We start from the raw sequence: 25,423 nt of genomic DNA, 5'->3' as shown, positions 1-25,423 counted from the left end.
CTCGACCACCAACCGTCACCTTGGCACCCGGGGGTTTGAAGGAACCCTCTGGGGGCCTTTTTTTTGGCGGATATACAAAGAGGGAGAGAGTTAGAAGAAGGAAGAGGCGGAGAGGTAGAACACTGAGGCCTTTGCCATCCAGGCCCAAACGGAGCGTTCCCTCAAAATCCAACCAAACTGTGGCTGCCGGACTGCCTGAAACCCCCTCCCCCCAAACGGACTTACGAATCTCACGTTGCTCTTGCCTGTCGCCCGTCCTGTCGCTTGGGAAGTGAGCTCTGTGCTGCTCGGGCCGGCATCGTGGGCGCCATTGCGGCTTCAGCGGCCTGTGTGACTCGGCGTTCTGCGGCGGTGCCCTGCTGTTCGGCTCTCTCGCTGCCTCGCTGCTTGCCCGCAGCGCTGCTGCCTGGCGCTGGGGCTGGCGGTCCATGGCTGGCTGGCATCCCGCTGCGCTGGGCTGCCTGCGGCCTGCCTGCAGCCTCGGCGTTCCTGCGGCCGCGCCTGGTTCGGTCGCGCCGCTTGGAGGAGAGCTCTACTCGGGCCGGCATCGTGGGCGCCATTTGCTGCTCAGCGGCCGGCGGGACTCAGCGTTACTCAGCGGGACTCAGCGTTCTGGCATCCCGCTGCGCTGGGCTGCCTGCGGCCTCGGCGTTCCTGCTCCGCGCGGCCGCGCCTGGTCCTCCAGGGGAGGTGGGCCACGATCCTTCCACGCATCACAGCCGAAGCCTAGTGTGCGGCTCGGCCTGCCCCGCGGCCGACTACGGCGAGGCGCCCGCGGCTGCGGCCCCGACATCTCCCGGCGTCCCGCCGCCCTTCGTGACCCCCCGTCCTCCGGGGGTCCTGCAGCGCTCGTGGTTCGAGAAAGGACCAGCCTTCCACCGTACCGGCCCCTGCTGGTTCAGTTCGGCCCTCATGGGCTCTGGCTTGAGTCGGCCCTGTGTTGACTGAGTTGTGTTGTCACCATCTGGCTGATTGACTGTGCTGACCGAGTTTGTGTTGAACTATCTGGCTGACTGTTTGTGCTGACCGAATTTGTGTTGACCGAGCTGAATTATTATCATCTGGCTGACTGACTGCATTCTCCAGCTTCCTGGGCCGGCAAGTTGCCTTGGAAGACTACCTATAACAGGCCGGTGCTGACTGATTATTGAGACTCTTATATCCTTGTGTTGATTTTTAAGACTCTCGGCCGAGCATTGTCATCCTTGTGAGGGGGAGGGGTGGGCCGTCCGCCATCAGGCGCGAGCCGCCTACCATCGCGGCCGTTAACTTAGAGCCCGGAAGATTAACACCAACCACCCTTTGACGCACATCCAATGTCCATTGTTCCTTATTAACAACTGTATGATTTTTGCACTATTTGCCGCACTTTAACAGACTATAAGCTTGCTGAATAGCACTTTGCCAACCGCCCCATCCCTAGAGCTGCTAATCCCAGACCTGTATGCTGCTATTGATCCATCTTAGCACTTAGCACTTTACCTCCATGCTGCACTTTAACAGGTTTTGACCAGATACCAACAGCACTTTGCACATCGCACTTTAAGAACTTGTAGCGCTAGTAAGTGTGCAACTGTACCCATGTGTTCCACCATTCTTTGGTATATACTATCGGTACTGTTAATTATTGGTGGAGGGGAAAAGGGACGTAGCGGGCTGGAGACTGTGGGAAACAATGGGGCGGGGGGGGGGGGAACAAAGGGAGTGGAAATGCGAACCAACTTAAGATCTTAACAAATCAAACAACTAATTATGAAGTGCAAGCGGAGCGCACTGTGACGGAATGTGGCATGGAGGGGGGAGGGTGTTCCACTAGCCGAGGGGCCCCCATAGAAGTGGTGGTGGGAAAGGGGAGATGCGGAACAAGGAGACCAATAATTCGGCCTAGGGATCGTGCACCAACATTAGTAATTCCAAACCGGTCTCCTTATATGGTAAATTGGTGTAACCAGGTTGGCGGTCCCTCCGGTTTGAAGGTGGTGCTGTTGAACGCCAGATCTTTCAACGGAAAAACCACCTTCATCCAAGACCTAATTCTGGATGAGCGGGCAGATCTGGCGTGCATCACGGAGACCTGGTTGGACGAGGCTGGGGGTGTGAATCTCACCCAGCTCTGCCCGCCAGGTTTCTCCGTGCAGCACCAGCCAAGATCCGGAGGGCGGGGAGGCGGGGTTGCAGTGGTCTATAGAGATTCCATCCCTCTGACCAGGGGCCCCATCCCGCAGACTACAAATTTTGAATGCGTCCACCTGAGAGTGGGTGACCGGGACAGAATAGGGATTCTGTTAGTGTACCGTCCACCTTGCTGCACTACAGTCTCCCTACCTGAGCTAGCGGGGGTGGTCTCGAGCCTGGCATTGGAGTCCCAGCAGCTCCTTGTGCTGGGGGACTTCAATGTCCACGCCGAGACGGCCCTTTCAGGAGCGGCTCAGGACTTCATGTCTGCCATGGCAACCATGGGGCTGTCCCAACAAGTAACTGGCCCCACTCACTGTGCAGGACACACATTGGACTTAGTTTTCTGCCAGGGATGGGAGGAAGGTGGCGGGGTTGAGGAGTTGACCATCTCTCCGTTGCCATGGACCGACCACTACCTGGTCAGATTTAGGCTCACTGCACCCCCTAACCTCTGCAGAGGTGGAGGACCCATTAGGATGGTCCGTCCCAGGAGGCTTATGGATCCGGATGGATTCCTGACGGCTCTTGGGGAGTTTCCCGCCGCCTCGGTAGGTGATCCTGTCGACGCCCTGGTTGCTCTCTGGAATGGGGAGATGACCAGGGCAATTGACACGATCGCTCCGGAACGTCCCCTCTCAAGTAGCCGAGCTAAACCAGCACCTTGGTTCACCGAGGAGCTGGCAGTGATGAAGCGAAGGAAGAGGGAACTAGAGAGTGTGTGGCGTTCGGACCCGAGCGAGCCAAATCGAACACAGTTTGTGTCCTTTCTGAGGGCATATGCCGCGGCAATAAAAGCCGCAAAGAAGGCTTTCTTTGCGGCCACTATTGCGTCTGCAAAGAACCGTCCGGCTGAGTTGTTTCGGATTGTCAGAGGTCTTTTGAGCCCCACCACTCAAGGTGGGGTCCCTGAGAACTCGATCTCTCGCTGTGAAGCTTTTGCTCGGTTCTTTGCAGACAAAGTCGCTTTGATCCGTTCTAGTCTGGACACCATGTTAAATGCAGTCTCTGTGGATGTAACGAGAGCACCTGCTTGTCCTATTTTGATGGATTCATTTCAATTGGTGAAGCCCGAGGATGTGGACAAGATACTTGGAGGAATGAGGCCGACCACGTCCATCCTAGACCCCTGCCCATCCTGGCTTCTAAAAGAGGCCAGAGGGGGATTGGCTGAGTGGGTAACGGTGGTGGTTAACGCCTTCCTTCGGGAAGGCAGAATTCCAGCGAGCTTAAAGCAAGCTATAATAAAACCGCTGTTGAAGAAACCATCACTAGACCCCACCAAATTCGACAACTTTCAGCCTGTTTCCAATCTTCCCTTTTTGGGCAAAGTCCTGGAAAGCATGGTGGCCTCACAACTCCAGGTATTCTTGAGAGACACGGATTATCTGGACCCGGCACAGTCGGGTTTCAGACCGGGGCATGGAACAGAGACAGTCTTGGTCGCCTTAGTGGATGATCTGTGCCGGGAGCTCGACAGGGGGAGTCTGTCCCTGTTGGTGCTTCTGGACCTCTCAGCGGCCTTCGATACCGTCGACCACGGTATCCTTCTGGGGCGCCTTGCGGAAATGGGCCTCGGAGGCACTGTTTTACAGTGGCTCCGGTCATTTCTGGAGGGTCGCTCCCAGAAGGTGTTATTGGGGGACACCTGTTCTTCCCCACAACCTTTGTCTTGTGGGGTTCCTCAGGGTTCTATCCTGTCTCCCATGCTGTTTAACATCTACATGAAGCCGCTGGGTGAGATCATCCGGAGTTTCGGGGTACGGTGTCATCTGTACGCAGATGATGTCCAACTCTGTCACTCCTTTCCACCCTCTACTAAGGAGGCTGTTGAAGTCCTGAACCGGTGCCTGGCTGCTGTGACAGTCTGGATGAGGGCGAACAAATTGAAGTTGAATCCAGACAAGACAGAGGTACTCCTGGTCAGTCGCAAGGCCGAACAGGGTATAGGGTTACAGCTTGTGTTGGATGGGGTCGCACTCCCTCTGAAGACACAGGTTCGCAGCTTGGGTGTGACCCTGGATTCGCCGCTGAGCCTGGAGCCCCAGGTCTCGGTGGTGACCAGGGGAGCATTTGCACAGCTCAGGCTCGTGCGCCAGCTGCGCCCGTATCTTGGGAAGTCTGACTTGGCCACGGTGGTACACGCTCTTGTCACATCCCGCCTAGACTACTGCAACGCTCTCTACGTGGGGCTGCCCCTGAAGACGGCCCGGAAGCTGCAACTAGTCCAACGCACGGCAGCCATGATTCTAACGGGAGCAGAGCACAGGGAGCATACAACCCCCCTGTTGCACCAGCTCCACTGGCTGCCGATTTGCTACCGGGCCCAATTCAAGGTGTTGGTACTGGCCTATAAAGCCCTAAACGGTTCCGGCCCAAGATACCTATCTGACTGCATCTCGGCCTATGAACCCACCCGAACTTTGAGATCTTCCGGGGAGGCCCTGCTCTCGGTCCCGCCGGCCTCTCAAGCGCGGTTGGCGGGGACGAGAGATAGGGCCTTCTCGGTGGTGGCTCCTCGGCTGTGGAACGCCCTTCCCGTAGATGTTAGGCTGGCACCATCTCTAATGACATTCCGTAGAAAGTTGAAGACCTGGATGTTTGTGCAGGCTTTTGAGTAATTCAATACATTCTCTGGTAATTGAACATAGGAAAGGAACAATGGACGACGAAATTGGATCACGTTTGGATGACCGGGGTGGGTTTTTTGTGATAATTGTGTATTGATGTGTTTATTGCTAGAAATGGAATTGTGTAGTTTTAACTGTTATGATATATTGATTACTGCTGTTTTTACTGTCCCTGTTGTTTACTTTCTGGAAACCGCTGTGAGTCGCCCTCGGGCTTGAGATACAGCGGTATACAAGAATAGTAAATAAATAAATAAATAAATAATACAGCTAAGAAAAAAATAATAAAATTGATGGGAAAATATTGAGAATTTGGAAAAGAATGAGTGTTTCTGTGAAAGAAATGTTGCCATAAGATGAATGAAACTGCCTTCATTGTACTTTTCTCAAGTAGAGCAGAGCAAAACAAAAAACACATACTGAAATTTAGTTAAGGAAATAACAATACACACAGAGACACACATTTTATAACTGAATTATAAATTAGTTTTCTGTTCTAAACTAGGCAGGTAGAACTAGAATATTCTTACTCTACTAAAAATGCACTTTTAGATTACCTTTTCTGGTAGATTATCTTTGTCAAGAGTAACCAACCTCTTAAGGAATCCAGGGTCTGCGAGTAATAATTTTGCTGATGACCAGTTAGGTTTCTTTTGAAGAAGAATACAAACTGCATTCATAACCGTTAATACAAGTGGGGGAGGATGAGTGTACACTCTGTACAAAATAAAAGTGTATAACATTTGCCAAATAAAACCCATATGATTTTATCAAAATCCAGTTATGTAAACGTTTCCTCCCAGATTACCGTATATACTCGAGTATAAGTCAACCTTAATATAAGCCGAGACACCTAATTTTACCACAAAATGATAAGCCGAGGGTGGGAAATGGAGCAGCTACAGGTAAATTTCAAAATAAAAATAGATACCAATAAAATACATTAATTGAGGCATCAGTAGATTAAATGTTTTTGAATATTTATGTAAAATTATAATTTAAGATAAGACTGTCCAACTCTGATTAAACCATTGTTCTAACTTTCTTCAATATAAATGTGCTTACATATCCTTCTAATAATAATAATAGAGTAAAATAATAAATGTAATAATAATAATAGAGTAAATAATGGAAATGTAATAATAACGGTAATAATAGAATAAAATAATAAATGTAATAATGATGATAATATAACAGGGTAAAATAATAAATAACTTTGACTCGAGTATAAGCCGAGGGGGGCTCTTTCAGCCTAAAAAAAAGGGCTGAAATACTTGGCTTATACTCGAGTATATACAGTATATATGTTGAGGATTCCTCATCGTCAGAAGAGGAAGGGGAGCAGGGAGGTGCTCAGGTCTTGGAGGGAGAGGAAGAAGAATCCGACAATGAGGTTTTGCAGGTGCCTACTTTTGTAGAAAGACGGAGGGAGTCAGAGAACAGGCGGCGGTCAGCTCGATTAGCTGCTCAAAAATTGATGAGCTAATTGGGTGACGCCCTAAGCCCTCCTGCATGGGGTATAAAAATCAGAAGCAGGAGAACTTAGCTTTTTGCTGCTAACAACTCTGTTACTGTCGGAACCTGCTTTGTGACTCCGTGATCTGTGCCTATATTGTTTGCTGATTTTGCTGGGACTTTGCAAAAGGCTTTCATTGGTGTCTGTAGTAAGATTTCCTTGTTTTCTTTTTCAATTGCATTTGCTTATTTTGTTTGCTGGAGTAAAGCATTTTTCTTTTACTTTCAATTTTGTATTGAGGCTGTTTTTAAGAGCAAAACAGGACAATATGGAAGCAATGGCAATTCAGTGCACATGGTTGAATTGCATTAGTATTAGTGAAAGACATATCCATTAGGTTGTCCTAGACTGGCAAGAAAATAATGCATAACCCAGTGGATTAGAAGGAAATTAGAATTTAGTGAAAACAGGTGAAGTATATACAACTTAACTATAAATGGTGTTATGTCCAGATGTTATATGTTTGGACAACAATCCTAAGGAAATTATCATTTGAACTGTCCCTTAAAACTTAGGAAAGGGTTACAAGTAGTCTCAATTACTGCACAATCATCATAGAACTAGCAAAGTCTAAATATGACTCATGAATGTTGTGTGCCACAAATTAATATGGCTTCCACAAGAAAAATCCCTTGTCTGAAAGTGTTATTTGTTAAAAAACCAGATTTTTAAATAAAAAATAAACCTAATAGGTTGCCTCTGTAAATAAAACATAAACCTAATAGGTTGCCTCTGTCCTGATCAGCACTTTGGTTGGCTTAGCTCAGCTGCTGCTGAGTGCTTGGAAGCAGTTTATCTGAGTCTTCCCATCCTGAGTAATGTTTAATTTACAGGCTTTGGGATTATCAGCGAGGGCCTGCTGAAATAAGCAGCAGCTGAGAATTTCTGCACCGAAATAAGTCTAGAAGAAATTCTTTTGGCTAGCAGTAACACAGAACCATGGGACCTGTGTCTTGGCTGTTAACCCTAGGTTGAATCTCAATACCCAGACCTTGTTGCTGTGATCCTGTCTTGAACTTGGCTAAATCCTGCTTTATATCTTGTTATTCATGGACACCTTGAACCTGAACTCTTAACTGACTTCCTGGCTTGACTTATTGGACTTGAATTCTAGTTTGTGCCTTTGGACTATGAACTTAAGTTAACCTAGCTTCTCTGTCTTGTTTTTGGAATACTGACTACAGTTTCTACCTTTGGAACATGTGACTTTGTTGGAATTACTTCAACCATGTGCTATATTTCTGTTCTGTTAGTCAGTCCTTGGAATTACTTTATGTTTTAGTTCTTTGCCTAAGAAAAATAGGTTTTGGCATATCCTGGGTTTTTTTTGGGGGGGGGGGGGGTTAAACTCTACCCTCATTATTGAGAGAGAGTCCTGGAACATGACAGCCTCTTTCTCTCTCTAGATTTTCAGTTGTATGGAAGCTGCCAAATAAAGACTGACCTATTTCTCAAACTCTGTTAGGTAATGCTTATATGCTCCCCGTGAATATTGTAATAGGGACTTCCACTACTGGCATCTGTGTTGGGATGTCCCCTCTTCAGCCATTCAACCAGTCTGCCATGGCCCATTCCTGCAAAGGGGAGTTCCTAATCTACGCTGACTGCATAATGTAGCTTGCATTCAGCTTCAAACAATGCAATGCTGTGAAAACATTACGCAGTGCATTTTAACCCCATTAAAATGACTTAAGCAAAGTCAGAGGAAAAAGCAAGTTGAGCATCAGTGTGTTCCAATGTAAACATATCACAGAGCAAAATAAGTTGTTCAGAATGGAATCCCTGCACAGACACCCAATATGCACAATTGTGCATATTGGGTGTCTGTGGATATCAAGCCATGCATATTAAGGACTCTGAAACTAATCTGAGGCCAGTTTCTGCAGGGTATGCAGTCACCATCTGAGCCTTGAACCAATTCCATAGAATCATCAATTTAATAATCTGCACAGAGAAATAAATTTCTGCTACTACAATGTGGAACATACTGAAGTGGCTAGTGTAGATGTGTCTATGGTCCTGCTTACAGAATCCAACCATATTATGTTTTGGTGAAAACATCCTTGCCTTCTTTTCCTCCTAAATTATTTAAAATAATTGTCTAAAATATCTACATTATTACAGTACTATTCGTGCTGCTAAATCATAATGAAAAAGGAATAGAGTGATGAGGTGGGTTTGAATTAAAGTTCACGTAGCAGCAATATTCTTACCTAATTTCTGCAATATGGCCTTTGTCAAGCGCATCAAGAGCATTAAGGGCTTTATCCAGGGAAGGCAATACAGCATTGAGCTCTTCTGTTGCTTGCTATATGAATTATAAATACAAAAGTCAAGCCAGTTTTGGGATATTATCTCTATAATAGCCCTCTTACTTCCCACTGCTTTGTATAGATTGCTAGGAAAGGATATGATTGGTTTTTATTTTCTTTACTTTCAAGTACCTGTAATCAAATAACACATCCTCTTCTTCATGGAAACTGCATTCCATTTATGATGCTATCAGAAATGGTATTGGCTCCCACATTCTGTATCAGTTATTTTATATGAAATACTCATCTTCTACCCAGTAGGACTGACACAGTTGTCAATCAGCTTGCAATATTTGTCAAGAAGCAGCAAATATCCACTATCCTGCAAATAAAATGGGAAAATGGAAACATGCTGTACCTGGGCATACTCTTCAACAATACGTGTTTCTGCAGCCATGTTTTCCTCATCCTGTTTTACAATAGTTCGAACTTGTTCTACCATTCCTGAATCTTTGTGAAGCTTTTCCACAAGTTCCTGTATTTCCTGGGGAAATATTCACACATATATTACTGCCAAACCCTTCAAATGCTTATGTAATGCTGCTTCATTTATGTCAATAGTAAACTTGCCTTCAGTGTATTATTAATATCAACAGATCTGTTACAGCCTCCTCTCCTGGAAGAATCCTATAATTTTCCATTGTTGTAACACAATTATTTCATGCTAACTGCAGTAGCAACATCCTGTGGAATCTTAGGATTTGCAGGTTAGGGAGGGGCCATAACAATTCTAAAGTTCATTTCACAGTTTAGGGGTGGCCAGTGAAAAGACCCCTGGGTGATGGTTGCCAGCTAGGTTGAAGTAAAAAGCCCTGAGATGACCTAAGTTTACTAAGGGGCATATTATATGGAAGAAGGCAATCCAGCAGGTAATCTTGACCCAAACTATACAGGGCTTTAAAGGTTATAGTAAAAGGCTTTAAAAGTAATACTTTGCCTGGAAACTAATTGGCAACGAGTAGAGTGATTTTAGTATAAGTGTAATATGCTCACTCATAGATATACCCATTACCAATCTGGTTGTCATTTTTTGAACTGACTAAGGTTATTATTCGTTTCCTTATTATTATCTTTATTTATATCCCATCTTTCTGAGAGCCTTGAAGGACCCACAGGCCAATGGTCAAGGAGTCAAACAGAATTCCCCCCCCCCCCACCACCTTCTGAGAATGTCCTCCTAGGAAGGAACAGAGTCACTGAAGAACGGTATCTCCAAGCCCTATCCCAGAAAGGCAACCCAGAAGTAGACCATGGTCAATGGTATCAAAAGCCACTGAAAGGTCCAGGAGAACCAACAGGAACACACTTCATCTATCTAGTTCTCCGCGTAGGTCATCCACCAAGGTGACCAAAGCTGTCTTTCCCATAACCAGGCCTGAAACCAGACTGAAATGGATCTAGATAATCTGTTTCATCCAGGAACCCTTGGAGTTGCAAAGCCACCACACGCTCCAGAACCTTGCCTAAAAAATGGGAGATTGGAGACTGTCTGTAGTTGTCCAGTACAGAGGGGTCTAAGGAAGGTTTTTAAAGATGTGGTCTTACCACAGCCTTCTTGAAGCCTGTGGGGACTGTGCCCTAATGTAGGGAAGTATTAATCACTTTCCTGACTCACTCCATCAGTATCCCTCTGGTCTGTTTTATGAGCCAGGAAGGGCAAGGGTCTAGAGCACATGTGGTGGCTCTCTCCAAGAATCCTGTCCACATCCTCAGACTGCACAAATTGACAGGTATCCATCAACACAGGACAAACAGGTGCTATGGTTACATCCACTGGAGCTGTATCAACTGTGACTTCTAAAGACAGAGCAAAGTTCCCAAACTTGGTACAGAGTTAGCCCAATGCACAGCTCATTGCAGTAATCTAACTTTGAAGTTACCAGCATGTGTACCACCTTATTTTCTGTGCAATAAACTTCTTTTCTGCACATGAATATGCTTTTAAAAATGTATCATTTTGTACAAAAAAACTTTTTTTGGTAAATTATTTACAATATACCTGTGATTTTTTTTCTATTTGAGGACCAAGAGTAAACAATTCCTCTTGCATGTCTGTAATATGTGAGGTTGCTTCCAGAATTTTGGTCAGACCAGAATAATAGCAGGTTCTTTTAAAAAATGATAAAAGTAGTTATAGTACAAATCAGAAAGTTAGAACTGACAAAAAATATCTACTGTATAACTTGAATTTCAACCTTTTAAATAAAACACCTTCCTCTGTTTTTGTTGCAACAGATCAAGATGTCTATTCTTTTTAGGGATTTATGACAATCACAAAATTATATCAGGTAGATGAACAGTCAACACTGATCTCAAAAGTAGTTACATAAATTTGCTTTTCACAGGGTTACAGACAAGTTATCCCTTAGTAACCTTGCATTTATGAACATTGATTTTAAAAAAACCCCTCCAAGGATTTGAAACAAGAGACATATTTCCCCATGTGATAAAACAAAAATATTGGTGTGAGAAAATATATGTATCCATCTCTGTTTCTTCTCTTGTAACACTGGACAAAAGTTCTACTAAGATAATGATTTCAGGCAGTAGAGAACAATGAATCTAACAAATGAAAAAAAAAATGAAAGTAACATCGGAAGTACCCTATACAAGATAATAATATACTTAGCAATGCCAAGAAGAAACTACTTTTTCTGTTTTCAAAACATGAGTTGCATTATATAAGTGTTGACTACTTTGATTAGCAGTACCTATCCAAACAACAATTAATGGTGGTTGGATTGCACACTGCTTTGAGACAATAGGTTATGTTAGGTTATGTTAGAAGTATCAGTGCTCCTGGCAGACAGCTTCATGAATGGTTTATCTTTGTTAATATGGCACAGAAGAAGGCAATGGTAAAACACTCCTGAAGCTTTCAAAGTTGAAAATCCTAGGATGAGACAATCCAACATGAAACGAGAGAAGATGCCATAAATTAATACTTCCAATAATATTAATATTGGCATTAATTTTGAGGAGAGAGGTGGCAAAAGCTATCAAGGTCTATACAGCAAAGTGTAATTGAATAATATCAGTAAGGAAAAATACATCAATATAACTATAATCTAAGTTTATGACCAACTACGATGGCATGATTGTCACTGTAATATAGATTTTCATTACTATCTGAAGCACTATTATCGAGAATATTGTAAGTAAAGCTTTCTCTCAGTGAGTCCAAAGTGTTCTGTAGGCATCAGTAGAAATCAGCAGATTTCTGAGTGAGTAGCAACAATGATACAGCCAAGTTGGGGGGCACTTGACCCCGAACTTTTATCACTGATATGCCTTTCCTGGACATATGTAAATAGGCAGCAAGGAAGCAACCTATGTATTTTGTCCAACACTATAACCTAGATGTCACAACATATGTAAATGCAGTAATTTTTTCTGCTTGCAATATCTTCCTACAACCACCAGAATACTAGGGGCCGTACCACACAGCCTTATATCCCAGAATATCTGCTTTGAACTGGGTTATCTGAATCCACACTCTGATAATGTGGGATTTCTGCCTTGATATTCTGGGATATAGGACTGTGTGGAAGGGCCATAGGTGAGACGTACGTGTGAGCGACAGGGATCACAAAATAACAGGTTGCTTATCTGAAAATGGTTTTTTAAATTGTCATCTGTGAATTCATAAACATCTGTGTGTTATGGCTATCTTTGTTCCATGTATTTTGCTACAACCTTCTGTACACTGTAAAAAATGGAAACTGAGGAAAAAAGAGAGGGAACACCTATGCATGTTCATTAGAGAAAAGTTGGGGTTACCATCAAAAATGGAATTGCTTAGCTATAGAATTCTTCAATAGTTTTTATGCAAAACATAGCAACCATATGTGTGAGCCATGGAGATAACAAAGAACTATCTTTGCATACAATTACACATGAAATGTAAATATTTTTCTAAAGTAATGGAATATTAAAATAATTGAAAAGTAATAAATATCATTCTTACCTGTCCTTCACAATTTTTTCTTTTATTGACTGCAATATAGTTGAAAAGGTTTTTATGAATTGCAGGTAACTATTGGGAGTGACGTAGTAGTGTCTTTTAGTTTCTTTCAAATACTTCTCAATGATCACAGATACATTTTTATGAATGTAAACACACACATCAACAAGCACATTTCTGAAATTCTGGGAATAAATGTGACATTGAAAGGATTGCATTTGTGTATTTTGCATTTCTGTTTAAGAGCATTTTGTTTCTGGTATTTGCAGTAGTTCTCTGCACTTATCTACAACTGTTATTCTAGAAGTTGCTATCTATAGCTAGTTAGGAATCCAAGCCCTGGGTGAACATAAAAATAAAAAGAGAGCAGGCATAAGGCAAACTTGGTCGGGAATTCCACAAACTAGAACCTCAGCCAAGAAAGTTTTCCCCATTCTTTACGAAATATGACTGTGAAAGTGCTGGGACCAAAAGACAGCCCTCCGCCAAGCATCTCAAAACTCAGGCAGGCTCATATTAGGAGGCGGTAGTCTTGACTCAATCTGTATGAGCTTTAACACACAAGCAGCAATTTGAGTTATGTTGATACCCAGTGAAGCTCTTCAATAAGGGTGTTATATATTCCCTGTAATTAGTTCTGGTCAACAATCTCACTTCAGTGTTTTGGACATGCAGTGGTTTCTGAACAGTTTTCAAAGGCAGTCCATACAGAGTAATCCAAATGGGATTCCATCAAGCCATGTGTTACAATGACCAGAACTCTAAGAATAGAAGCAACTGGCACACTCCTGGCAACTACTAAAACCTGGGCCTCTATGAGCCGAGTATCCCAAAACTATAAACTTGAGATTTCAGGAGGAGTTAAGTTTCATCCAAAACAAACTGAATCCTGATCAGAGGTGAATTAAGTTTCAGTTATTTGCCCTCCTTTAATATACACTGATTTAACACCAAATGAACTTCCTTGGAATTAGATAGTAAGGAGGGATAAAGCCAGGTATCAGCAGCATATATGTAAGTATCTTCACATAGCCTATAGACCTATGGAGACCTATAGAGACCTTATGGATTTCATAAGGTTTTCTTAGGCAAGGAATTTGCAGAGGGGTTTTTTTTTTACATTTCCTTTCCCTGAAATATAGCAAAGATGCCTGATATTTATTGGCAGTCTCCTATCAAAGTACTAAACAGGGCTGACTCTATTTGCCTTCCAAGATCAGATGGGATCTGATGACAGCTTATCTGATCCCCCCAAAAAAATGGGTAACCTCTCCCAGAAATTTTATGTAGCTGTTAAATAGCACTGGAGACATAACGGAGCCTTAAGAGGCCAAAAGCCAGGGGACCACTCCTTTATGTGAGGCTGGAATAATTGTAAAACCCCAAACTCCATCCCAAAGAAATGGCCCAGAAGGATGTTGTGGTTGGTCACTCTTCTTCTGCAGTTCCCAGTGTAAGCAATCCACAAAGGAACTATTTCTGTCACATAATCAAGCCTGGAGCCAGACTGAATTGTAGATTATCTATTTCATGCAGGAATCCCTGGAGCTTGTAAGCCACTGTGAACTGCATAATCTTGTTAAAAATTAGATATTTTGAATGTATAAAATAAATTATAACCATGCATGCAAAATTTGAATTTATCCACAAAATCTCTTTGTGAAAAACAATAAAATGTTGTAGTTTCACATCAAAAATGTAAATAATGTACCAAATACCATACCTCATTCCCGAATACATCATTATAACGAAAATAACTTTTTGCAACATGGCAAAGGGCTTCTTCAGGCCAGTCTTTATACCAGTCAATTGTACAGCAATTAATAATAGCAGGATATGTCCGGCAACGTTGACGAAAAACCATTCCTGCAGGACTTATTGTCAAAACCACATGAAGATTGCTACGTACCCTCTGAAATAAAGACACAATCCTGAATTAAAACAGAAAATGTTATGTGTTTATATTTATAGTGTTGTGTCTTGGACTTGTTCCTAATTGGAAGTGAACTCCATCAAAATCAACAGGACTTTCTTCTGATTAAACATGATTACATGTTTAATGTACAGGGGCTGCTTCTGAAGAGTGCTTGGAAACTTCAACTTGTCCAAAGAGCTACACCCAGTTGCTAACTGGGGCTGGCTACAGGGAGTGGACAACCCCCGTTACAGCAGCTCCACTGGCTGCCAGTCTGTTCCTAGGCACAATTCAAAGTGCTGGTTATACCTTTAAAGCCCTAGATGGTTTAGGTCCAGGCTATTTGGCTGACCCTACCCCCTTGTACAAATCTGCCCGGGCCCTGAGATATACAGGAGAGGCCCTTCTCTTGGTTCCACCTCCATCTCAAGCTCAGTTGGTGGGAAAAAGAGAGTGGGCCTTCTTAGTGGCTGTCCCTCGACTCTGGAACTCCCTGTCCAGGGAAGCCAGAATGGCCCCCTCCCTGCTTTCCTTCCAGAAGCATGCTAAAACCTTCTTATTCAGACAGGCTTTTAAAGTAGAAGCTTTTTAAAGATCAAGTCAGGGGGTTCTGGGGTTTTTAACTTTGAATATGTTTTAATGGTTTTTAACTGGGAATTTTTAAATACTGTTTATACTTAATCCTGTTTTAATGTCTGCATATTTGTATATTTTAAATTGTTATGCAGATGCTTTTATGGTAAGCCACTTTGCATCTCCTATGAAGACTCAAAGCATTGAACCACGGAGAAATGGTCTATCCCATAAATTAACCTGACAATGTCCCCTTTTAGATTCACACTACATTGTACTAACAATTCATTGTCCCTGGTAGTTTTTTTACCAGCAGGCAAAATGGGTGGAATATCACTAGCAGGTGAGTTAGCTAGCTCGGTGTCATGTTCTATCTGTGCTCTGACCAATAAAGCTATGTCATTTGGACCTGAAACTATAACTTGCCCCTGCCCATTTTCTAATTTTCTTTGCAATCATATGCCCATATACAAGGCTGCTAAGAGCACAATTGATGGCAGCAAGTGCTGAAAATGAGCTCTGATGAGATCTATTTGCATTAAAAACTGCTAATTTAACAGTGGAAAACAGTTCTTCTAGCACACGGTTTCAATTCTGAGATAGACGCTTTTATTTTCACAGTAATATTACAAATATTTGTATCTGAAATCCTTTAGACATACTTAAAATGCACATGTAATTTCTCTAAATTTGCATCAATAGTGCTCTTGCCTCCAATTTATTCTGTATATACAACAAGCCTGTCCCACATTTTCAAATTTAAACTGCAGCAGTTGCATGCAAATTGGGGATAAGGAATGTGTGTCCCTTGCAGATATTGTTGGACTGCAACTACCATACACTCTCATCACTGGTTAAGTTGACTAAGGATGATGTATACATGAAACACTATAAGAAATAGCATAAAATGATGAGAAGCAAGGCCAAAATATAAGCAGTGCTCCCTCATCAGTAAAGTTCAAAGCTAGTATAAAGATGCCTAAGAAGGTTGATAGTGTCCAAGACTGTTGAAAAATCTATCAAAACTAACAGGGATGCCCTTTTTTCTGCCCAATTCTTAATGAACATCTTTCACTAAAACCGTTTGTAAAAGTTAGAGAAGAATCCAAGCAATCAGAATACACCCAAGAACCAATTGCCACCACTCATCTAGCCAAGACTCATTTGGCTTTAAAAGACAGGGTCAATTGAGATATGGATGGGCTCAAACCTCCAAGTAACCTATTCAAAAACTCATGACAGCGTAAGATAGAAGCCACTCACAAAACAGGAGTAGTAAATGCCATAGGTATAGCCTGGAACCCAATTCTAAACCTATAGCACAGCTTGAAGTGGATGAAAGCCAATACACTTACTCGTAAAAACATCAAAAGTTAACTACCCAATATTCTGAACCCTCATACATATCTCATACATTATTACCCCCCCCCCCCCAAAGTATGTGTATGTCCATAACTACTACTAGGAAGAGGTCTTGCATGCCTTCCTGACTTACGGTGACCCTAAGAAAAACCTGAACAGATTTGTTCAAAGGGGGGTTGCAGTTGTAAGAATGTGACTTACCGAAGGTCAGTCAGTGTCCATGACTAAATGGGAATTAAAATCCTGGTTTTCAGCAATTGCCCTAGTACATATAATTCAGCCATGTTGTTGTTGTTCATTCGTTCAGTCGTCTCCGACTCTTCGTGACCTCATGGACCAGCCCACGCCAGAGCTCCCTGTCGGCCGTCACCACCCCCAGCTCCTTCAAGGTCAGTCCAGTCACTTCAAGGATGCCATCCATCCATCTTGCCCTTGGTCGGCCCCTCTTCCTTTTGCCTTCCACTTTCCCCAGCATAATTGTCTTCTCTAGGCTTTCCTGTCTCCTCATGATGTGGCCAAAGTACTTCAACTTTGTCTCTAGTATCTTTCCCTCCAGTGAGCAGTCGGGCTTTATTTCCTGGAGGATGGACTGGTTGGATCTTCTCGCAGTCCAAGGCACTCTCAGCACTTTCCTCCAGCACCACAGCTCAAAAGCATCGATCTTCCTTCGCTCAGCCTTCCCTAAGGTCCAGCTCTCACATCCGTAGGTGACTACAGGGAATACCATGGCTTTGACTAGGCGGATCTTTGTTGCCAGTCTGATGTCTCTACTCTTTACTATTTTATCGAGACTGGACATTGCTCTCCTCCCAAGAAGTAAGCGTCTTCTGATTTCCTGGCCACAGTCTGCATCTGCAGTAATCTTTGCACCTAGAAATACAAAGTCTGTCACGGCCTCCACGGTTTCTCCCTCTATTTTCCAGTTGTCAATCATTCTTGTTGCCATAATCTTGGTTTTTTTGACGTTTAGCTGCAACCCAGCTTTTGCGCTTTCTTCTTTCACCTTGATTAGAAGGCTCCTCAGCTCCTCCTCGCTTTCGGCCATCAGAGTGGTGTCATCTGCATATCTGAGGTTGTTAATGTTTCTTCCAGCAATTTTCACCCCAGCTTTGCATTCATCAAGCCCCGCACATCGCATGATGTGTTCTGCATACAAGTTAAAAAGGTTGGGTGAGAGGATTCAGCCTTGCCGTACGCCTTTCCCAATCTTGAACCAGTCTGTTGTTCCTTGGTCAGTTCTTACTGTTGCTTCTTGGTCCTTGTACAGATTCCTCAGGAGAGAGACAAGGTGGCTTGGTATGCCCATCCCACTAAGGACTTGCCACAATTTATTATGATCCACACAGTCAAAGGCTTTAGAATAGTCAATGAAGCAGAAGTAGATGTTTTTCTGAAACTCCCTGCTTTTCTCCATTATCCAGCGGATATTGGCAATTTGGTCTCTCGTTCCTCTACCTTTTCTAAACCCAGCTTGAACATCTGGCAACTCTCGCTCCATGTATTGCTGGAGTCTTCCTTGCAGGATCTTGAGCATTACCTTACTGGCATGAGAAATAAGGGCCACTGTACGGAAGTTTGAGCAGTCTTTCGCATTTCCCTTTTTTGGTATGGGGATATAAGTTGATTTTTTCCAGTCTGATGGCCATTCTTGTGTTTTCCATATTTGCTGGCAAATGGAATGCATCACCTTGACAGCATCATCTTTTAAGATTTTAAACAGTTCAGCTGGGATCCCGTCGTCTCCTGCTGCCTTGTTGTTAGCAATGCTTCTTAAGGCCCATTCAACCTCACTCCTCAGGATGTCTGGTTCTAATTCATTCACCACACCGTCAAAACTATCCTCAATATTATTATCCTTCCTATACAGATCTTCTGTATAGTCTCGCCACCTTCTCTTGATCTCTTCAGCTTCTGTTAGGTCCCTGTCATCTTTGTTTCTTATCATGCCAATTTTTGCCTGAAATTTACCTCCAATGTTTCTAATTTTCTGGAAGAGGTCTCTTGTCCTTCCTATTCTGTTGTCTTCTTCCACTTCCATGCATTGCTTATTTAAAAATAGTTCCTTATCTCTTCTGGCTAACCTCTGGAATTGCGCATTTAACTGGGCATATCTCCCCTTATCCCTGTTTCCTTTTGCTTTCCTCCTTTCTTGGGCTACTTCCAGTGTCTCAGCAGACAACCATTTTGCCTTCTTGGTTTTCTTTTTCTTTGGGACGTACTTTGTTGCTGCCTCCTGAACAATGTCTCGGACTTCTGTCCATAGTTCTTCTGGGGCTCTGTTTACTAAATCTAGTCCTTCAAATCTGTTCTTCACTTCCACTGTATATTCGCTAGGAATGTTAGTGAGATCATATCTAACTGGTCTGTGTATTTTCCCTGATCTCTTTAGTTTTATTCTAAATTGGGCAATAAGAAGTTCGTGATCTGAGCTACAGTCAGCCCCAGGTCTTGTTTTCACCGACTGGATGGATGTCCGCCACCTTTGGCTGCAAAGGATGTAGTCAATCTGATTTCGGTGTTGACCGTCTGGAGAGGTCCATGTGTAAAGCCGTCTTTTAGGTTGTTGGAAGAGAGTATTCGTTATACACAGCGAGTTTTCCTGGCAAAATTCTATCAGCCTGCGTCCCGCTTCATTTTGTTCTCCCAGACCATGCTTGCCTGTGATCCCAGTTGTCATTTGACTTCCCACCTTGGCATTCCAGTCTCCTGTAATGAAAATAATGTCTCTTTTTGGTGTATTATCCAGTAGTTCCTGCAGATCCTCATAGAACTGATCTACTTCTGCTTCTTCAGCAGCTGTGGTTGGGGCATATATTTGGATCACTGTGATGTTGAAAGGCTTTCCTTGCACTCGAATTGAGATCATTCTGTCATTTTTTGGGTTGTATCCAAGCACCGCTTTAGCGAATTTCTTATTAATTATGAAGGCTACTCCATTTCTTCGATGTTCCTCTTGTCCGCAGTAGTAGATCTGGTGGTCATCTGATGTGAAGTGGCCCATTCCAGTCCATTTCAGTTCGCTGACCCCCAGAATGTCTATCTTTAGTCTTGACATCTCACCAATAACAACATCCAATTTGCCCTGGCTCATAGATCTTACATTCCAGGTTCCTATGGTGTGTTGATCTTTAGAGCATCGGATTCGTCGTTCACCTCCAGTACCGTCGGCCGCTAGCCTTCCTTTCGGCTTTGAGCTAGCTGCGTCATCACATCTGGGGCTAGTTGAACTTATCCTCTGCTCCTCCCCAGTAGCATTTTGGCCATCTTCCGACCTGGGAGTCCCATCTTCCAATGGCATACCGACATATCTCTGGTTGTACTGATCCATTTAGTTTTCTTGGCAAGGATACTGGAGTGGTTTGCCATTGCCTTCCCCAGGGATCACGCTTGGTCTGACCTCTCTGCCACAACCGTCCCGTCTTGGGTGTCCCTTCACGGTTTCGCTCATGACATCATTGAGGTGCTCAAGCTCCAGCGCCCCGACAAGGCGGTGATCCTTTGCTGGAGAATTCAGCCATGAAGACTGATATTAAAGAAAACAGAAAAACACACAAGAGACATTCTACCTGTAAGAAGAATGAATATACATCTTCCATTTTGTTGGAGTGTTTACTCTTTTCAGCAGAAGATGTAAGTGGTGTAATGATGTTATCCAACTCATCCTTTTCAAATAAGTCAGGCACCTGTCCTGACTTCAAAATACAACTCAGATCTTCCAAAAATGCCTCCTATGAAAAAATATATTAATTAATAATGTTCTCATGGCTGTTTAATTTTCAAAAAACTTAGATCACTCTGACACAAAATTAATCATGGCTATATCTACTAAAACCCATGGGCTTTATTTCAATTCACTTTTGGTTGTATTTCAGTGACAGCATTTTTCAAAACCTATGTGATTTGAGTGAACATAATATCATTTTAATTATTTTATTTTATTATTAATGAGAAAGTACTGATTTCCTCAGGGAAGTACTTTTTTTTTTGCAGAGAAATCAATTTTACCAGATTTTAATGACAATATTTTGGTGCTATGGACATTATATTCTGTCCTTATTCATTCAGAAGGTTTCCATTGTGATTGTGAATGGTGTATGAAATGAAATGTGCTAATGTAATATACATCTGCATAAGGATGACTATTATATCATTAGAGCTGAGTGACATAGCTATTCCCACATACTTTCAACCTTTAGTTGGATCCATAGGTATCAACAACTGGGATACATTTTTGCATGCTACAACAAGGTATTGTGAGTTAATGTGGTCGGAAATAATATGTTTTCCCTGTAGCCCAATGACTGGAATTGCCACACTGCTTACAATTCCTTGATATACCAAGAGGAAGCTTGAGATCTTGATAACAAGTTATTGTATTAATTCCTCACAATTTAGCATTTATGTTCTCGGTTACACTAGTTTGTAAGAGTTTTGACAGAACTGCTGTTAAAGTCATGTAAACATTCACTCATGCCAAGGCTATCTAAAAACTATATGGATTAGGTACATGGATGAAAATCACAACTAATGCTTAATTAATATGATATATATAACAGTTTTCCACAGTGGAAAGACTTGCCTGAATTATTTCAGAATCTGTGATGAGAAAAACTACCCTCTTGCCTTCCAAACCTGCTTGTTTATAAACTGTCTTGAGGTCTTCTCTAAAATTTACAAAGCTGTAATTGCATGTAATAGATAACCTGTAGAGGATGCAGTTAGCTAAGCAACAGGCTAAGGATGCACAGGTTACTTTCCCATTTCCGTCCAGACCAATCTGCAGAAATACATGGATCATTATTGAGACCAAAATTACAGTAGAGTATAACAAATGAAATAAATATAAATTATAGGACTTGAAAAACCTGTCCCTGTTAATTCTGCTGGACCTCTCAGCAGCCTTCGATATCTTCGACCACGGTATCCTTCTGGGACGCCTCATGGGAATGGGTCTTGGAGGTACTGTTCTGCAGTGGCTCTGGTCCTTCCTAGAGGGCCGATCTCAGAAGGTGTTACTGCAAGACACCTGTTCATCCCCACAACCATTGCCTTGTGGGGTTCCTCAGGGCTCTATATTGTCTCCCATGTTGTTTAACATCTACATGAAGCTGCTGGGGGAAATCATCTGGAGTTTCGGGGTATGGTGTCATCTGTACGCAGATGTTGTCCTACTCTGTCACTCCTTCCCACCTGCTACTAAGGAGACTGTTCAGGTTCAGAACCAGTTCTTGGCTGCTGTGATGGTCTGGATGAGGGCTAATAAATTGAAACTGAATCCAGACAAGACAGAGGTACTCCTGGTCAGTCGCAAGGCCAAACAGGGCATAGGGTTACAGCCTGTGTTGGATGGGGTCACACTCCCCCTGAATTCGCAGGTTCACAGCCTGGGTGTGTTCCGGGACTCATTGCTGAGCCTGGAACCCAGGTTTACGCTTCCATGTATTCCGATATTTGTTTTGTCTAATTCTCCTGCAAGGAATCTCTCCCTCCACCCTTCTCTGTTATTTTCTGTTATTAACAGTTCAATCAATCTACTTTGTAAGTTTAATCTTTCCTTTCTTACTTTTTCTTACTTTTAGTCATTAATTTCAACTCTCTTTTGTCTATCTGTTGGGTGTTTTTTTTCATGAAGTGTAGGATAACAGTCCTTGACTTATTGAATCATTCTACTCAGGTACTGCCAATAATTTGGAGTTCATTGTTTCTTCTCTGTTTTTCTGCCTTTCCTTCTTCTTCTCTGTTAATTTAAACAACCTTTAGTTCCCAGGGGATCTTGAGGGGAAGTTGTGTGAATTGGTCAGTCAATTGGCAATTTTTACCTGAAAACAGCTGCTTTTGGTTGTGTGTATGCTCACTTCTTCTTCTCCCTGTTTCTTCCAGGAAGGCTATAACCCCACAGGAGACTTCCACAGATTCACAACTTTCCCCAGTCAACTGCCTTGCTAAGGAATCTGCAGAGGCATTGGTACTTCACATTGGCTAATTTATGAGAAGCCAGGTGAATTCCTTACCCTTAGGGGGTTTCTTGAAACCAAAAATCAAAGTGGATAGTAATGGGCTGATTCCATTAAATGCGCTGGAAGTTGCATTTAAATTCTTGCAGTTGTTCTGGCAGTCATTCAGTCATGTTGCCTGAATAAATATTTAGCTTTGTGCTTTATATTGGCAATTTGTAAGAATCTGATCTATATATGAATAGCTAAAATATAGTGAAGAAAAGCAACTACTGTGTTCTATCATGTTGAGCATCCCTATGCACATTTATGCAGAAATTATTCACATTAGGTTAAAAGGAATTTGCTCCTATATTTGACTAAGGTATTACAGTGACACAATGAGTTGCCAAGCAATCCAAATTTCAACACATTTCTATCATATTGTTAAATAATTTGTGTTTCAAACCAAAAAGATAGAAATAGAATTCAAATGAAAACCTTGTATCAAGTCATATAAACTTTGAATACAGGCAGTCCTCAAGGTACAAACATCTGACTTATAAACAACTCATAACTACAAATGGGAGTGAGACAATAAGAAGTGAGAGAAATCTAACCCTAGGAAGGGAAATTTACTTCTGGAAGAGTTATAATGGGGGAAAGGCATCTCGACTGAAGCTTGATCACCAATCCTTGATTCCATAACAAACCCAATTTTCCAAAATCCAATTATCATAGGGACATAAAGTGAGGTGAAATCTTCTGAACAGGGGCACAGATAGCAAATAAATAGCACATGGATTTAAGCTTTCCCTATGCTATCCAAAGCAGATACACTAAAACATGTATCTGTTTCAACTTACATACAAATTCAACTTAAGAACAAACCTTCAGAACCTCTCTTGTTTTTAACTTGGGGATTGCCTGTATATATAATCATTATTAGGATCCTTAGTAAAACGTTAAGTAAAAATGTATATTTTCTTACAATTGTCATGTGACCACCTTCTTGCCGAAACATTCTTGCTGCTCTTGTTATATGTTGTACAGCTTCTTTGAAAAATACAATGGCAGTACTCTAAGGAATTAAGGAGAACACATTCAAATAGGTTAGTATACTTTAGATGGTATTTTATACCTGCATTAATCACTAATCAATAATTAAACATGGCATTTATGATAGAGGAACAAATGGAGGAAAGAGAGCTAAATGACCATCAACCAAAAAGAGTTTATTTTTCTGAACCCAAACAAAATTTCGATGTATGAGTCTGTTTTTAAAGTTCAAATCAAAATCAGAGTAAAAGAAGGGATATATTCCAGTAGGATACTGTGTCATCTCTGCCCCTTTTCTCATATAGACATCATTCTCTTTGGCAGTTGAAGCATCTTCTATGCAGTACACGAGGAGAGAGATTCAGCATAAACATTTCATGCTGGGGTGTCAGCACAAAGGAGAATTGCATTCTAAAACAATCTAATTTTTTTTTAAATAATAAATATTAGCATTTGTAATTCTCTCAGTTTCTAGGCCATATCTCAACTTGTTTGTCTAATTAACCTACTACATTTACATGTGCTGGCACTTTGAACTAATGTGTTTAAGCTGAACATATGGAATTTTTAATTTCTTAAAGCCTAATTTAGAATTTGTGTGTTACCTCAGGCTTTTGAGACTGCATTCTCAAGTAGGATTCTTCTAATATCAAAAGAAGACGCTTCTGGCTGGTAACATTTCTATAGATTCTCTTCTCCACAGGTGTATTTGGATCCAGAAAATCCACAAAAATAGGTGAATCATCTATCATTTTTTCCTTTGTCCATGAAATCTATAGATATAACTTAATTAATTATATAGTAATTGAGGGCAATTTCACACATAATATTTTTACAACACCTATACTGATTCCTGATTTGCTATTTACCGCTGTGATATGTTGATCATTCTATATTCAGTTATCTGTCCAGAAGGCAACATTTTAACATCCACTCTTTTCATGTTCAGCACCGTGAAAAGAGTGGATGTTAAAATATTGCCTTCTGGACAGATAACTGAATATAGAATGATCAAAATATCACAGCAGGAAACAGCAAATCAGGAATCAGTACAGGTGTTTTCACGTTCAGCACCAGGAGACCCCGGTGGCGCAGTGGGTTAAACCCCTGTGCCGGCAGGACTGAAGACCGACAGGTCGCAGATTCGAATCTGGGTAGAGGCGGATGAGCTCCCTCTATCAGCTCCAGCTCTTCATGCGGGGACATGAGAGAAGCCTCCCACAAGGATGATAAAAACATCAAATCATCCAGGCATCCCCTGGGCAACGTCCTTGCAGACGGCCAATTCTCTCACACCAGAAGCGACTTGCTCCTGACACGACAAAAACAAAACAAAACAAAAAAGTTCAGCACCTTCTCATGCATTTTTCACTCATGTTTCTCTGAGTAACCTTTCTAGATCTCCAACCTCTTTCTTACATAATCCCTGGTCCCAGGACACTCTGCTCTGGCTACCCAGATGTGGTTATAGGGGAGAGTGGAGATGCAGAGTGATCTCTTACTTGGTTAATCTGCAGGCTGGGACTGGTCAATATCCTACAGAAAGGATTGTCCTCTGACCCCTGCAGTACCTATCCTAGGACTGGCATCAGTCACTCATCAGTGACTGATCAGTTCCTGTGTGAGCAGACAATAGTTCCATTGTATAAATTAAATTATTAACTTTTTGATGGTATAGTGATCTTATTTAGGTAACTTGCATACTAGGAGGTATTAACTGTTTCAGAGGAAACGTATAATGTAAGCTTGGTCACCACAGTGGTACCAGTGCATTTTTTGGGCTTCTGCTACAGCTGAAGAATATCTTGAGAAGAATCTGTAGATTTTTTTCGTTGCTACTGTAGGGAATAGGCCTATTTGTAGGATTCCAAATATTTGAATTAAATGGCAGATTGCTTGACTATAATCTCGAGTCAAGAAGCAGACAGTCTTTGACTATTTCAATGCCCTCACTATCCACTTCAATGTTATTTTTCTGTGGTTA

General features: G+C 42.3%; 1 protein-coding gene across 1 annotated transcript in view; it reads right to left on the bottom strand.

Moving 5' to 3' along the window:
* DNAH14 (dynein axonemal heavy chain 14) overlaps positions 1-25,423 on the bottom strand; it is a 204,829-nt gene that overhangs the window by 43,756 nt on the left and 135,650 nt on the right. The window contains 10 exon segments of the mRNA XM_067463629.1: positions 5,363-5,522; positions 8,535-8,629; positions 8,992-9,117; positions 10,633-10,741; positions 12,601-12,782; positions 14,321-14,509; positions 20,014-20,175; positions 21,027-21,224; positions 23,372-23,461; positions 24,045-24,212. Of these exon segments, the coding sequence (XP_067319730.1) occupies positions 5,363-5,522; positions 8,535-8,629; positions 8,992-9,117; positions 10,633-10,741; positions 12,601-12,782; positions 14,321-14,509; positions 20,014-20,175; positions 21,027-21,224; positions 23,372-23,461; positions 24,045-24,212 (1,479 nt within the window).

Source organism: Anolis sagrei, chromosome 1, assembly GCF_037176765.1.
Source record: "Anolis sagrei isolate rAnoSag1 chromosome 1, rAnoSag1.mat, whole genome shotgun sequence".
NCBI lineage: Eukaryota > Metazoa > Chordata > Lepidosauria > Squamata > Dactyloidae > Anolis > Anolis sagrei.
This window is presented reverse-complemented; position numbering and strand designations above follow the sequence as displayed.